Here is a 16,925-nt window from a genome sequence, read left to right on the forward strand (position 1 = left end):
GCCTGGAGAATCCCAGGGACCAGGGAGCCTGGTGGGCTGCCGTCTGTGGGGTTGCACAGAGTCAGACACGACTGAAGTGACTTAGCAGTAGCAGTAGCAGGAAATCGATATTGAATAAAAGGATGAATTAGTATATGTATAAAAAGCACTGAAAGGATACATTAAAAACTGAAAAAGATGATTACGTAGCGGTGGCAATGAACCTTCTAAATATATGTTTTGTGTCATTTTGAGTTTTGAACCAAGTGAATGCATTATCTGTTAAAAAAAATAAAATCAAGTTAAATATATGACAGTGCTGCAACAGTGAAGTATGTCAACACTCTAACTTCCATGTGGGAGAGCAAAGGTACCTGTGCACAGTAATTATGCTGGATGGGGCCTATTTCCTTGTGCATGGTGCCAGGAGAGTCATTTTTTAAAAAAATTAGGGTATAATTAACCTACAACATTGTGTTAGTTCCAGGTTCAAATAGGGATTCAATATTTCTGTAGATCATAAAATGATCACCACCATAAGTCTAGTTATGTCTGTCACCATACACACTTATTACAATATTATGAACTATATTCCCTATGCTGTATATTTCATCCCTGTGACTCATTTATTTTTGCAACTGGAAGCTTGTACCTCTTAACTTCCCTCACCTATTCTCTCCTCTTCTCACTCCAGGGGAGTCTTGAAACTAAGAGAGACCTATGGCGTCAGAGGTAGCAGCCAAGCCCCGTTCCTCCGCTCCCTTTTCTGTTGGGGGTGGGACTGGCCCTCAGCAAGTGCACCCACAGGGCCTCTCCCTGCCTCCGGCTATTTCTAATTTTAGATGGGATTTCCTACTCATACTTCCATTTTTCTGACAGGAGACTCAGTACACACAAGAGAAAGCATCCAGCAAAATCCTCCCAGAAATGTGATATGACAGAGCAGGAGCCTCTGGACCTTACATTTACTGCTATTTATTGGGGGTCCTGGTTTTCAAAATGGGATTCCACATTTCTTCTACAATTGGCTACTTTCCATCATAAACAAATAAATTTGATTTTGTTTTCTTTAGGATAATGAAAGTAAATAGACATATTGCCACTCTCCTAATATAGTTGAAGTAGGAAATCCAAAAGAATTAATGTTGTGACTAGAAGTTCATGCTTCTAAGAAGTTTAAGACTTTCACAAATCTAAACTTTGATAGGGCAGAGCTCATGTATGCTTCAGAAATTCTCAGATAAGGAAGCGTGTATAGGGTTTTTCTTCCAGGGTACTCTCCTGGCAGGTCACTGGCTCACAGATAAGCCTGGTGAGTGGCTACACACTTCTAGTTTGGAGACCTTCCCCTGCCAAATTCCTACAAAGCTGGTTTGGGGTTTAGCTATGGGCTTAGCTGAGGGAGCAACCCCATGTCCAAGGACTGGCAGCTGTGCAGGCGCAGGAGGGACGAGAGGAGCTACTGCACGTTCAAGGTCAGGAGGGGCGACTTGTCCAAGATAAGGAGCAGTGGCTGCGCTTTGCTGGAACAGCTGTGAAGAGATACCCCACGTCCAAGGTAAGAGAAACCCAAGTAAGATGGAAGGTGTTGTGAGAGAGCATCAGAGGGCAGACACACTGAAAACATAATCACAGAAAACTAGCTAATCTGATCAAACAGACCACAGCCTTGTCTAACTCAATGAAACTAAGCCATGCCCTGTGGGGCCACCCAAAATGGATGGGTCATGGTGGAGAGGTCTGACAGAATCTGGTCCACTGGAGAAGGAAATGGCAAACCGCTTCAGTATTCTTGCCTTGAGAACCCCATGAACAGTATGAAAAGGCAAAATGATAGGATACTGAAAGAGGAACTCCCCAGGTCGGTAAGTGCCCAATATGCTACTGGAGATAAGTGGAGAAATAACACCAGAAAGAATGAAGGGATGGAGCCTAAGCAAAAACAATACCCAGTTGTGGATGTGACTGGTGATGGAAGCAAGATCTGATGCTGTAAAGAGCAATATTGCATCAGCTCAGTTCAGTTCATTTCAGTTCAGTCGCTCAGTCGTGTCTGACTCTTTGCGACCCCATGAATCGCAGCACGCCAGGCCTCCCTGTCCATCACCAGCTCCTGGAGTTCACTCAGACTCACATCGATCGAGTCCGTGATGCCATCCAGCCATCTCATCCTCGGTCATCCCCTTCTCCTCCTGCCCCCAATCCCTCCCAGCATCAAAGTCTTTTCCAGTGAGTCAACTCTTTGCATGAGGTGGCCAAAGTACTGGAGTTTCAGCTTTAGCATCATTCCTTCAAAGAAATCCCAGGGTTGATCTCCTTCAGAATGGACTGGTTGGATCTCCTTGCAGTCCAAGGGACTCTCAAGAGTCTTCTCCAACACCACAGTTCAAAAGCATCAATTCTTTGGCGCTCAGCCTTCTTCCCAGTCCAAATCTCACATCCATACATGACCACTGGAAAAACCATAGCCTTGACTAGACAGACCTTAGTTGGCAAAGTAATGTCTCTGCTTTTGAATATACTATCTAGGTTGGTCATAACTTTTCTTCTAAGGAGTAAGCGTCTTTTAATCTCATGGCTGCAATCACCATCTGCAGTGATTTTGGAGCCCCCCAAAATACAGTCTGACACTGTTTCCACTGTTTCCCCATCTATTTCCCATGAAGTGATGGGACCAGATGCCATGATCTTCGTTTTCTGAATGTTGAGCTTTAACCCAACTTTTTTGCTCTCCTCTTTCACTTTCATCAAGAGGCTTTTTAGCTCCTCTTCACTTTCTGCCATAAGGGTGGTGTCATCTGCCTATCTGAGGTTATTGATATTTCTCCTGGCAATCTTGATTCCAGCTTGTGTTTCTTCCAGTCCAGGGTTTCTCATGATGTACTCTGCATAGAAGTTAAATAAGCAGGGTGACAATATACATCCTTGATGTACTCCTTTTCCTATTTGGAACCAGTCTGTTGTTCCATGTCCAGTTCTTACTGTTACTTCCTGACCTGCATACAGATTTCTCAGGAGGCAGGTTAGGTGGTCTGGGATTCCCATCTCTTTCAGAATTTTCCACAGTTTATTGTGATCCACACAGTCAAAGGCTTTAGGAACCTGGAATGTTAGGTCCATGAATCAAGGCAAATTGGAAGTGGTCAAACAGGATATGGCAAGAGTGAATGTCAACATTCTAGGAATCAGTGAACTAAAATGGAGTGGAATGGGTGAATTTAACTCAGATGACCATCGTATCTACTACTGTGGGCAGGAATCCCTTAGAAGAAATGGAGTAGCCATCATGGTAAACAAGAGTCCGAAATGCAGTACTTGGATGCAATCTCAAAAAGGACAGAATGACCTCTGTTCATTTCCAAGGCAAACCATTCAATATCACGGTAATCCAAGCCTATGCCCCAACCAGTAATGCTAAAGAAGCTGAAGTTGAACGGTTCTATGAAGACCTACAAGACCTTTTAGAACTAACACCCAAAAAAGATGTCCTTTTCATTATAGGGGACTGGAATGCAAAAGTAGGAAGTCAGGAAACACCTGGAGTAACAGGCAAATTTGGCCTAGGAGTACAAAATGAAGCAGGACAAAAGCTAATAGAGTTTTGCCAAGAAAATGCACTGGTCATAGCAAACACCCTCTTCCAACAACACAAGACAAGGCTCTACACATGGACATCACCAGAAGGTCAACACTGAAATCAGATTGATCACATTCTTTGCAGCTGAAGATGGAGAAGCTCTATACGGTCAGCAAAAACAAGACCGGGAGCTGACTGTGGCTCAGATCATGAATTCCTTATTGCCAAATTCAGACTTAAATTGAAGAAAGTAGGGAAAACCACTAGACCATTCAGGTATGACCTAAATCAAATCCCTTATGATTATACAGTGGAAGTGAGAAATAGATTTAAGGGACTAGATCTGATAGACAGAGTGGCTGATGAACTATGGGCGGAGGTTCGCAACATTGTACAGGAGACAGGGATCAAGACCATCCCCATGGAAAAGAAATGCAAAAAAGCAAAATGGCTGTCTGGGGAGGTCTTACAAATAGCTGTGAAAAGAAGAGAAGTGAAAAACAAAGGAGAAAAGGAAAGATATTCCCATTTAAATGCAGAGTTCCAAAGAATAGCAAGGAGAGATAAGAAAGCCTTCCTCAGCAATCAGTGCAAAGAGATAGAGGAAGACACCAGAATGGGAAAGACTATAGATCTCTTCAAGAAAATTAGAGATACCAAGGGAACATTTCATGCAAAATGGGCTTGATAAAGGCCATAAATGGTATGGACCTAACAGAAGCAGAAGATATTAAGAAGAGGTGGCAAGAATACACAGAAGAACTGTACAAAAACGATCTTCATGACCCAGATAATCACAATGGTGTGATCACTCACCTAGAGCCAGACATCCTGGAATGGAAAGTCAAGTGGGCCTTAGGAAGCATCACTATGAACAAAGCTAGTGGAGCTATTGGAATTCCAGTTGAGCTATTTCAATCCCGAAAGAGGATGCTGTGAAAGTGCTGTTGCACTCAATATGCCAGCAAGTTTAGAAAACTCAGCAGTGGCCACAGGACTGGAAAAGGTCAGTTTTCATTCCAATCCCAAAGAAAGGCAATGCCAAAGAATGCTCAAACTACCACAAAATTGCACTCATCTCACACGCTAGAAAAGTAATGCTCAAAATTCTCCAAGCCAGGCTTCAGCAATACGTGAACCATGAGCTTCCAGATGTTCAAGCTGGTTTTAGAAAAGGCAGAGGAACCAGAGATCAAATTGCCAACATCCGCTGGATCATCAAAAAAGCAGGAGATTTCCAGAAAAACATCTATTTCTGTTCCACTGACTATGCCAAAGCCTTTGAGTGTGTGGATCACAATAAACTGTGGAAAATTCTGAAAGAGATGGGAATACCAGACCACCTGACCTGCCTCTTGAGAAACCTATATGCAGGTCAGGAAGCAACAGTTAGAACTGGACCTGGAACAACAGACTGGTTCCAAATAGGAAAAGGAGTATGTCAAGGCTGTATGTTGTCACCCTGCTTATTTAACTTCTGTGCAGAGTACATCATGAGAAACGCTGGGCTGGAAGAAGCACAAGCTGGAATCAAGATTGCCGGGAGAAATATCAATAACCTCAGATATGCAGACGACACCACTCTTATGGCAGAAAGTGAGGAGGAACTAAAAAGCCTCTTCATGAAAGTGAAAGAGGAGTGAAAAAGTTGGGTTAAAGCTCAACATTCAGAAAACGAAGATCATGGCATCTGGTCCCATCGCTTCCTGGGAAATAGATGGGGAAACAGTGGAAAAGTGTCAGACTTTATTTTTTGGGGCTCCAAAATCACTGCAGATGGCGATTGCAGTCATGAAATTAAAAGACGCTCACTCCTTGGAAGGAAAGTATGACTAACCTAGATAGCATATTCAAAAGCAGAGACATTACTTTGCTGACTAAGGTCCGTCTAGTCAAGGCTATGGTTTTTCCTGTAGTCATGTATGGATGTGAGAGTTGTACTGTGAAGAAAGCTGAGCGCTGAAGAATTGATGCTTTTGAACTGTGGTGTTCGAGAGGACTCTTGAGAGTCCCTTGGACTGCAAGGAGATCCAACCAGTTCATTCTAAAGGAAATCAGTCCTGGGTGTTCATTGGAAGGACTGATCCTGAAGCTGAAACTCCAGTACTTTGGCCACCTCATGTGAAGAGTTGACTCATTGGAAAAGACTCTGATGTTGGGAGGGGTTGGGGGCGGGAGGAGAAGGGGACAACAGAGGATGAGATGGTTGGATGGCATCACTGCCTCAATGGACATGAGTTTGGGCAAACTCTGGGAGTTGGTGATGAACAGGGAGGCCTGGCGTGCTGCGATTCATGGGGTCTCAAAGAGTTCGACATGACTGAGCGACTGAACTGAACTGTATAGCTGAGGTTGAAACATTCTATTTATTAAAGGTTTGAGAAATCTTTCCAGCACGCTTCTTCCTCCTGAGTTCAGGTTCCGGCATGCATCTGCATCTGTGTGCAGGAGTCAGGGGAAGTCAGGGTGAGTAGAATTCATCCCAGAGAAGCACTTCCTGGCCAGGTGGTGTCCGTGGTCTCCAAATGTGTTTTATTTTTGGTGTGTGTGTGGTATGGCTTCTCTAAGAAGAAAGGTGGACGTGGGAGGGAGATAGCATACTGGGGGTTCAGTTAGGGCTTTTTCTTCCCTTTCACTCTGTTCTCAGGTCATCTGACTGAAGGAAACTTTGACTTCCTGGTGGCAAAACCACTTCCCCTCTCTTCTCTGAGCACCCCACCTGCCCCACCCCCATACGGCCCCCTTCCTCTAGGAAGGGCACCTTGATTTGGCAGCACTTCGCTTCTCTAATCCCTGGAGAAGGAAATGGCAACCCACTCCAGTATTCTTGCCTGGAGAATCCCTTGCACAGAGAAGCCTGATGGGCTACAGTCTAAGGGGTCGCGAAGAGTCAGGCATGACTAAGCACACAGCACAGCACTTCTCTAACACCACCACAGACTCACTGTGCCTGAGCAGCCCCTGGCTCCTAAGCCAACGCAGAACTGAAGGCACACAAGTGCCAACAATGACGGTTGTCTTCTTGACCAGCAGGGTGGTGGTGGTGGGGAGCGGGTAGGTTGAAAGCCTTATTGCTTCAAGCATATGTGTGAATTCTGTACTCCTCTGCGTCTCAAACTGCTGCCCAGAACACTAGTTCTTTGAGTTGACGAAAGATATTCCCAAGGTTCTGTGGTCATATAAATTCAAAGAACATTTCACGCTCTCTCTGAAGATTCACAATACACAGTAGGACAGTAAAGGCTCTGAGAAGGTCTAGAGTAAGGGGACCTTTCTAACATTATTTATTCTCAGCTTCCCAAACACTTTTAAAAAGCTAATAAAACCCTTATCTTCTTCCCTAACCCCTGCAAGTAGAAATCCTCCTGTCCAAGGCAATCAAGAGTAAGAGTTGGCTGGTCAATCATAAAAAATCTGTTAAACTAGAGAATGCTTTAAAAATGACATGCACTATCTAAAAAATTTTAAATTAAAAATTCAAAAATATACAAACATTTGTCAGTCTTCTAACACAGACTCTAGGCTTTTTCTTTGTATGCACCCACTCACTGGAATTCTGTACCATAAATCATAATACAAGCGTGTGGTCTACAATTGTGTGTGTGTGTGTGTGTTTTGCTTTCTTTTTATGGAGATAAATTTTAAGACCATGAAACAACCCAAATGCCTGATGCTTTGTTTTTTTTAAAGAAGTTTTAGGTTCACAGAATAACTGGACAGTTCAGAGTTCCCACAAATCCCCTGCATCTTCTCACAAAACACACAGCCTCCCTAACTATCAACATCCCATACCAATGGGTACACTTGCTGCAACTGATGAATCTACATTGATACATCATTGTCATCCAAAGTCCACAGTGTACATTATGATTCACTCTTGTGAAACGATGGATTTGACAGATGTATAATAGCAGGCAGCCACTACTGTAGTGTCATACAGAATAGTTTCATGGCCCTAAGAATCCTCTGTGCTCTGTTTATTCCTTCTTCTCTCCTCTCTCAACTGCCATCGACCACTGACTTTGTACTGGCTCCATAATTTTGTCTCTTCTTGAATGTCTCATGGTTGGAATCCCACAATATGTAGTCTTTTCAAGTTGACGTCCTTCACTTAATAATGTGCATTTAAGTTTTCTTCATGTCTTTTCATGATTTGATAACTCATTTCTTTTTACTGTTTAGTAATACTCCATTGACTAGATGTACCACAATTTATTTCAATTGAGTTTTTATAGAACAGATCTTTCTTTTTGTACTATTTCATTACTTTACATAATAATTAAATTACTCAAACACAACGACAAGTAAAACTGGCACAAATAGGTTTGGAGCAAACAATGATCAGTGATGCTAGGTAAACATATGCAACCCAAAGGCTGTAATTAGTGAGCACCTTGCTGGCTTGCATTACCAAGAGAGATTCGGGTAATCCCTGAGTCTGCGGTTGGGGGAACTACTGCATTAACATGTTGAGGAGTTAGTACTCTAGGGCACACTGCTGGGGAAATGCTGACTCGGCCCATGTTCTCCCAGATGTTTTGATTGTGCTTCTTTCAAGGAAAGCTTTTTTGTTGACTCACCTTTAACATATGTCTGTTTATGTATTCGTAATTATATCCAGTACTATCACTGACTAATATTGCAGAACATGCTGTACATAGGGTGAGATGCACCAACAGTGAGAGTGAATCTCAATCCACACTCCCAATAGTTTCTTTGACTTCACAAAAAATTTTGTCTGACTTCTTTGATGTGATTAGTTTATCTTTTAAAACTTCATAATGTGATTGAAGAGAAGCATGTACTAGGATTAAAACTGTCAACTCTATTATTTCTTATTATTCTCTTGAGGACTGCCTCCCCATGGTCACGTTAGGACACCTTACTATAGAGTGTAACATGGATTTCTTATGTACGGACTTAATCTATTTAGAAATTCTAGCATTTTCTTTCCCCATCCCTGGGCTATATGTCTCTACTCTGGAAACTGCTGGTCTTATAACTGCTCCGAGAAATTGAGAAAGTCAATTAAAAGTTACTTCAATGCCAAAACGTCAAAGATGGGGGATGCAGAGCCTCTTTGAATCAGTGGAGCCTATCTCTCTGTTAAGCAAGCCCTGAGGCTGAGCGAGGATGCCTGGGGCTGCTTCTGATTGCTCTCAGGGGAAACACAGACTACCAAGAACTAGGTATGGCTGTGACATTTTCAGATGCTCTCAGACAAACTGAAAACTCATTCAGAAGCTTATAAAAAGATTAAGTTCCATGACAAGATGTGGAGGAGGGAAGTAAATAGGAGAAATATTCAAGCCTGTGATGTCCCCTGTTCTCAATACTCTCCATTTCCAGCTCCCTCTGGAGAAACCCCTAGCCCCAAGCTAACCTTGACCGCAAAGCGTGATCACTGCATGAAGAAGCAGGCCCTGTTGGAAGCCCCAGCTCACTATGGCTGCTTCCTACTGCTGAGATGAGCAATAGGTGAGTGAGATTTCCAAGGTTTTACCATCCTCCTCTTCTGTGAGACCCAGCCCACAGAGGTCTCAGGAAGACGAAGTCGAAGAATATAAAAGCACCCCTGGTACCCAGTGGGGACTCCCTCACTTGTACTGGGGGACACTCAGCAGAGGAGGAGACCCAGGCCTTCACACCAAAGCAAGCTGAACAAACCCCAAACCAGCAATAACAAAACACTCTCACTACTGCTGTTTATTTTTAAAATCTTATGAGTACAGAATCTGAACAAAACTTTAGAATTGGCCAGTATATTCTAGCCAGAGTTTGGTAATATCAACCTTACCACCATTAAAGATAACTCTACCCCTCCCTTTTGCCTGACTCCCCCCAGCTCCTTACTGAAGGCCCTTTCGAAGCACAGCTGATGAGCGCCCTGCACAAGGCAACACACAGCACAGCCGCAAAGCAAAGACACTTCCTCCCCCAGGCCCCCACCTGGCCACCTCATAAGAACCACGGCCCTAAATCATGCAGATGGCTGCACCTGCTGCATGCTTGTGGATTTTCTCTAAGAACTCAGAAGGAAGCTGCCTAGATGCAGCAAACACAGCATAAACAACAGAGGCTTCGTGTCTTGTTAAACACTCTGTAACTGGAGCTCAATCACACTGGGCTCTCTGCTCTCAGAGATACTCAGTGGGGCTTCCCCTCTTGCTGCACAGTTCCTCAAAGTCCTGCTTGCAGAATCCAGTTACTTGAAGCACTGATGAAACCACAGTGTCTTAGTGAGGACAGAGGTTATTAATTAACATTACAATGTCTGTGGACCTTGTCTCAAAAGGAAACCGTAATTAGTTTTGTCCGTCAGACAGTTCTCCTTAGCTCAAAGACCAGGGATTTTCCTACAGAATTAGTAGGAGTTAGGAACAGGCACTGTAGTTCAGAGAGGACCAGTCACACAATCTATGGTGCCCCATGAAAAATAAAAATTCAGGCTTGTTCCAAACACAGGAAAAAGGTGTTTAGCACCATTAAGGTACTAAAGTATAAAGTATTTTTCTTTCTTCTGCGGTCTCTCTCTTGACCTGTCATGGTGTTTTTGTTTTAGTGTTGAACTCTCGGGCTTGGGGATGCTGGCAGGGCAAGCGCAACCTTCATAGCCATCAGGGCCCCTGCCCCGTGATCGGGGCATGAATACACATGGTCTACCAGCTACTGGACTGAGGCTTCATGCCCTAGCCAGGGGCAAAGAAGTTAAGCCAGGTATCTCTTCTTCCCACCGGCCCATTGCTCCTATCCACCCTGGATGGGCAACCCCAAGGGTACTGCATCCTCTGCCCTGGGATATTCTAGGTACACAGGGATGGGCAGGCAAGCTCACTTTCACTAAGTCGCTCATCAAACACACCACAGTGCTGTCAGTATGGAGTCCCTGAGATGCTGCCAGGCACACATGCCCCACACATGCGCTCACATGCTCAGGCCCCCACTGGTGTGGGGAGTGGCAGCAACTGCTGGATGGGGATGGTGAGGGGGAGGTTAGTGATGCCTTGGGTGGCAGAGAGCAGAGGATTGGCCAGAGAACTCCTCCTGGCAAGGTGGGGAGGCAGCAGGAGGTGGGACTGTGAGCCCAGGCACCAAGCCTTTGGTGCCTATTCCATTGGTTCACTGGACACCACTGACAGAATACAAATTCTAGGTTGAAATAAAGCATGTCAAGATGGCACCAATAGAACGTTAAACCCCAAGTGCCCCTGTGGGAGTCCTATGAGAGTGCACGGGTCACTTGCCCAAGAAGTCCTCCTGACTTTGGACCTCAGATGAAAGGAAACAATTTTGATTGCCTTCCCACCCCAAGTATGTGTATTTCTAAGACAGATATATATATATATAAGAAAAAGCTTCATGTATTTCCTCCATTTCAACTTTATTCTTTATTTCAGTTAGGAGTTAATCAGAAGAGACTGAAGTTTACAGATATTCTCTATTTAAAAGCTTGCTAAGTGATATTCTTTAAAACATGAAAAGTACTCCTTTCTGAGCACAGGTAACTATATTCAATATTTAGTAACAAACTATAGTGGAAAACAATCTGATAAAGAATATACGTAACTGAATCACCAGATACAGACACAACATTGCAAATCAACTATACTTCAATAAAAATTTTTTAAAAGTACTTATTTGAACTCCCCTGGTGGCTCAGGGGTAAAGAATCTGCCTGCCAATGCAGGAGACAAGGGTTTGATGCCTCATCCAAGAAGATCCCACACACTGTGGAGCCACTGAGCCTGTGAGCCACAACCACTGAGCTCTCACTCTGGAGCCTACAAGCCGAGACCACTAGAATTCCTGCAGCAATGAAAACCCAGGGAAGCCAAAAATAATGTAAATAAATAACTTTTAGATACTATTTTCTGGGCATTGCAGTGTTTTTGTTTTTCCATGAATATGGATAGATACATGGATTGCTTTTATAATTAGGAAAAATAATTAAAATGTTATTTTCTAAAGTAATAAACATACTTTACCTGTAGGGAGAGTATGCTGCTCCTTGGACTTTTCTGATACAACCAGTGTTATCTCTCTGTTAACTTTCCTTAATACCTCCTGGATCATATGAATTTCAAGATTTTCCAGAAGTTTCTGAAGCTAGAATAAGCAGTTTGAGAGTCACTCTTCACTATTAGTTTATACTTCAGGCTCCTAAATTCTTATATAAGGGCCTTGGGCTGGGTCCTGTCCTTTAGCTACTCTCTACTGAGGAAGAAGAAAGGTTTCTTTTTTTGAGGTTCCCAAGTAGGGTAGAGGCATCTTTTTGGAGACAAATGTCTCTTCTTCCTGGCTCATATCTCAATTGATAAAATACAACTCTTTTTTACCAGGTTCTGGTAAATTGCAAAGTGCTCAGTGTCTGAAGTGACTTCTTATGTTTTGGAGTCTCTAAATACGGCCAGGAATTTCATGACCTGTTTTATAAAAAGCGTGACGGTCTGAAACTCAATTTAGATAGATACCAAGGAGGATTTCACTAGAAGATATTAATCCATACACGACCAAGAGAAAACTCTGTTCCAATACCCATGAGCCCTTACTCTACCCTTTATGCTTGCAAAGCCCATGTTTCTCCCTGTCAGAGAACCCCTGGTGCTAGAGAGGAAGCAGAGTTCAAAAAGGTAAGCAATGGTCATGAGACTGGGGTGTGTGTGGAGAAGGGACAGTGCTGAGTTCTCCTGGATGCTTAATGGACATGTATCTCTGTACTTACACCCACGCAGCTAGAGTCTTTGTTCCCTGTTACAATAAGCACAGCCAGGGACAGCCTGTGTCCCAGGACCAAAGGGAACAAACCCTTGGAAAAACAACCCCTCCACACACCATCAACACACACCAAACAGACTAGTACATAAATTGTGTTGTCTTATTCTCAGAAAAACAATCGCAGAAGCTATTTTAAATATTCTATTTCTGTGAGCGTGTGTTGGGGTGAGAGGATACTTGTGTGCTGAAGTTTATGTTTAAGATGCTAGTGGTTATGTTTTCTGTTGTCTTTTTTGTGGTGGTGCACTTTAATTTGAGGAAAATAAGAATATGAAAACCTAGAATTACAGAACTGAGACACTAAGGTTAGCTATTTGCTTAATCAAGGCCCCACATACCTTTAAACACTTAAGTTTCCTTAGAGTCTGTTCAACAATTTACAAACCCTCAATTTACACTTAACTTCTAGAAGAAAAACACCACTTGGGTATAGCCGTAGGTTTACATGCTAATGCCATAAAGCAGATTTTCAAGCCAAGTTCAAAATAGCTTCTACATACCTGTTGAGTTTTTATTTCGATTTCTGAAGCTCCTTTTGGGGGAAGAATAGACTGACTAGTTATTAAAATTTCTTCAAATTCATCTTCCTTCCCCATCCGCCTAGCTATAGCTTTCATGCTGGGGTAGAGAATATCAGTTCTATTAAAGAAGAGCAACAGAAATTAGCAAACAAACATTTTTTTTCTCTTTTAGATTTTCTGACAATTCTTTTCACTCATGTTCTGTTTCCTGTCATCATGCATAAACCTCCCAACTTGTCATAGATACTCACATCAACATCTAAATTCACCATAGTTGCCAGTCCCTTAGTCAGTATTAAATCCCAAGGCCTTTTCTCATTGGCACATTTAATTTCTTTGTTCTTTAAAATATTGACATGTCTTCTCATTCTCTATTTACCAGGAAAGCTGACTATCATAACTCATAAGGTAGACAATTTGGATTAGGCCACCAAAGTGGGGGTTAGGGTCCTTAGTGCAGTCCAGCGTGCCGGGTGGGTGCTTAGTGAATGCTTGTTTGGTAACAGACACATGGCAGAGGCCACCTGCCTTTCCTGCCAGCTAAGGCATCCCAGCCAGCTCTTGAAGCTGAAAAAACAACATGGGCCACAGACCGAACTGCACCATACTGTACCCCGGCTGTGATGCTGAAGCTCTCAGAGTCATTAGACATAAGTCCAACGTGGCAGAGAGTGGGGAGGAGGTCACAGCAGCGGCACTCCCTACTCAATACTCTCTGGGATCCTACGAGCTAAAACGCTTAGAGTCAGTATTGAAGGGACACTTCAGAAGCACGTTTCCAGGGCCAGAACTCTGGGTAAATGATGTAAAGTGTTACTCAGTGGAATCCAGTGCTATGCCTGCAGTCTACAGAACTCAGCCTTTCCTGGAAAGCACTGCTGATGGACAGACACACTGCCCAGTTTCCTTGGCAATCAGTGGGCTAGGTGTACCAGATTCAAGGACCAAATGTCACCCTCAGAGCAAGGGCAGTAATCTGCTAGACCCCAGGTTCTACTCCTCCACATGAATTTCCCCCTGAGCAACACTCACCCATAGAGCTCCGAGAACTGTTTGTGGAGAGAGGGAGAGTTGATGTCCTGGACTTGGAGCTTGAGTCGGCCCCAGTGCTCCTTTAGCACTTCCAGTTGCTTCCACAGCACCAGAAATGATCTCAGCAAAGCAAGGGACATCACTGCATCACATGGGCCCCCTAGCAGCTTGGAGGCCTTTGGGCTGCTTTGGAACTGACTTCTGAGTCCTGGCACTCTGGACAAATCTGGCTGAAAGCATTACAGAGATTCTTCCTCATTCATCATAGACTGCTACAGGATAACCTTCTACATGCAGCTCATGCACAGTGAAGTCTTGGGAGAATGACCCTTCACCCCAGGAGGAATGGCTTACAGGCCAATAGCACATGTAGAACTTAGGGAGGATAAGCATCCTTCCTGAACACAGGTAGTGTTCAGAAAGGAGAGACATGTCTCCATTTTAAATTTCTGCTTGAGTCATGAACCACTGACTTTTAAAACTCTTTTACTTGGGTGCTAACATTTTTATCTGCCTTTGAAAAATTGAGCCTTTCATGTTTCAGTTCAGTTCAGTCGCTCAGTCGTGTCTGACTCTGTGCGACCCCATGAATCGCAGCACGCCAGGCCTCCCTGTCCATCACCATCTCCCAGAGTTCACTCAGACTCACGTCCATCGAGTCCATGATGCCATCCAGCCATCTCATCCTTGGTTGTCCCCTTCTCCTGCCCCCAATCCCTCCCAGCATCAGAGTCTTTTCCAATGAGTCATCTTTCATGTTTAGCCTCTGCGTTTTGAAAAGCACTCTCCAACACACTCAAGATTTAACAGCCCGTCATGGTAGAGCTATATTATAACCTTAAATTGAAGATTTTATCCATTTTATGGGTAAGGAAATGGAAACTTGGGTTTATCTTATCTCCTATTCCTCCTTCTGTCCTCTAAAATTTAGGCAGAGAATATGTCACTTGATTTGAATTTATCTTTCAATAGGCAATTTTACTTTAAAATCATGATTTGTTCATTCATTTATTGGTATTTCCTTAAACGAGTGTTGGTTGAGGGGCTGCTGTAAGCCTTGGAGGATGAGGAGGGAACAAGGTTTTTAGGCCTCTGATCTCCTTTACATCAGCGATACGAAGGCCAGGGCTACCCAGAGAATGACAGACAGAATAGGGACCTGTATCTCACCCATGGCCTGAAGACAATATCTCAGTTATAGGGAAAGGAGCTTTCCTTTGCAGACTCAGATCAGAGGACATTCAGGTAACAGCACCTTGGAGACTCAAGCTTCCTGGCCATGAACAGGAAGAACCACCACCGGGGTGTAACTGGACCCTGGATCGGTGCTATTAACATATGGGGTGGGGTGGTGGTGAGGCTGCCAGAAAGAGTTGGTCAGAAGAAGAACTAACAGGCATGTCCCAGAGGAGAGTGAACTCCTGCCAACATCTGGCAAGCCCTCCACCTAATAGTCTACCTCCTCAACAATCAGCTAATGCATGCACTTCTGGATTTATTTCATCCTCAGAAACTTATGCAAATGAAATCTCACTCAGTGACCTAAGATCTCCAACAGACCAAGCCCAAGCACTGTGACAAGGAGGGGGCAGCCTACAGGCCACATAGTTGGACCCTTCCACTCAAAAAGCCCCAAGCTCCTGCCACTATTTTAAAAGCCCTGAGCTGGAACTTCCTTGGTGGTCCAGGGTTAAGAAACTGGCTTGCAGTACGGGGAATGCTGGTTCTATCCCTGGTCAGGGAACTAAGATACCATGTGCTGTGGAGCAGCAAAGCCTGCATGCCACAACTAGAGTCTGTGCGCTGCAATGAAAGATCCCACATGACACAGCAAAGATCACATGAACCAACACAGCCAAATAAGTAAATATTTAAAAAAATAAAATAAAGGCCCTGAGCTAATCCATCCGCTTTACTTGGGACTCTTAGAGATGGAAGTCTAAAAGGTCACAGAACTGGTGACACAGCTGGGACAGGAAACCTAGAGTCCTAGGGTCATAGGCAGCATAAATTTCAGTGCTGCCCATTGTCTATGAACGTGGAAATGCTATTAAATAGAACCAATCATAAAATAAAACTAATTAAAATAAACAATAATTTTAAAGCAAACGTACCTATTAAGAAAAGTCACCTCTTCCTAAACTTTGCAGAATGGGTGAGGGACAGGAGACAGGATAAAGAACAAGGCAGAGGCGGCTAGGAGGTCAGAGAAAGATGATAACCCATCAGAAACAGGGCCAAAAGAGGGAAAATAGAAGGACCAAAGAGCCTAGCACGCTTCTTGGCCTTGGTATTACTTGGTCTATATCCAGCTTTGTAAATGTTCCTTCTAGGAGAAGCACTGACTCCTGATATGGATTCAGATGGCACATCTAAACACACTTCCTTTTCCACTAATTGGCCTGATATGTACTTGTGACTCAGTTTTAGCCAGTGAGAGACAAGAAAATTCTATTGGAAGTTGTCTGGAAAAGATTTTCCTCCTTGACAAAAAGACAAAGCCCCTTAAGGGGAAAGCTTTTTCACTCCTATCTTCACCTGAGGATGAGGGAGACATTCTGCTAACACCCAGGATGGCCCAGGTGCCTCCACCAATGTGAACTGGCTCCTTCTAGACTTGACAGTGGAAACAAAATCAAATCCAAAATCACTGCAGATGGTGACTGCAGCCATGAAATTAAAAGATGCTTACTCCTTGGAAGGAAAATTATGACCAACCTAGATAGCATATTCAAAAGCGAGACATTACTTTGCCAACAAAGGTCTGTCTAGTCTAGGCTATGGTTTTTCCAGTGGTCATGTATGGATGTGAGAGTTGGGACTGTAAAGAAAGCTGAGCACCAAATTGATGCTTTTGAACTGTGGTGTTGGAGAAGACTCTTGAGAGTCCCCTGGACTGCAAGGAGATCCAACCAGTCCATCCTAAAGGAGATCAGTTCTGGGTGTTCACTGGAAGGACTGATGCTGAGGCTGAAACTCCAATACTTTGGCCACCTCATGCGAAGAGCTGACTCACTGGAAAAGACCCTGATGCTGGGAGG

At 43.7% G+C, this 16,925-nt stretch overlaps 1 protein-coding gene across 8 annotated transcripts in view; it reads right to left on the reverse strand.

The window, feature by feature from the left end:
• LOC102179006 (coiled-coil domain-containing protein 162) overlaps positions 1–16,925 on the reverse strand; it is a 75,432-nt gene that overhangs the window by 30,108 nt on the left and 28,399 nt on the right. For all 8 annotated transcript variants that reach the window (XM_018053091.1, XM_018053090.1, XM_018053086.1 and 5 more), the window contains 3 exons: positions 13,885–14,114; positions 12,832–12,970; positions 11,542–11,662 (listed from right to left, as the gene is read on the reverse strand). In XM_018053091.1, coding sequence (XP_017908580.1) covers positions 11,542–11,662; positions 12,832–12,970; positions 13,885–14,114 — 490 coding nt within the window. The remainder of the gene's footprint in view (positions 1–11,541; positions 11,663–12,831; positions 12,971–13,884; positions 14,115–16,925) is intronic.

Source organism: Capra hircus, chromosome 9, assembly GCF_001704415.2.
Source record: "Capra hircus breed San Clemente chromosome 9, ASM170441v1, whole genome shotgun sequence".
Lineage (NCBI taxonomy): Eukaryota > Metazoa > Chordata > Mammalia > Artiodactyla > Bovidae > Capra > Capra hircus.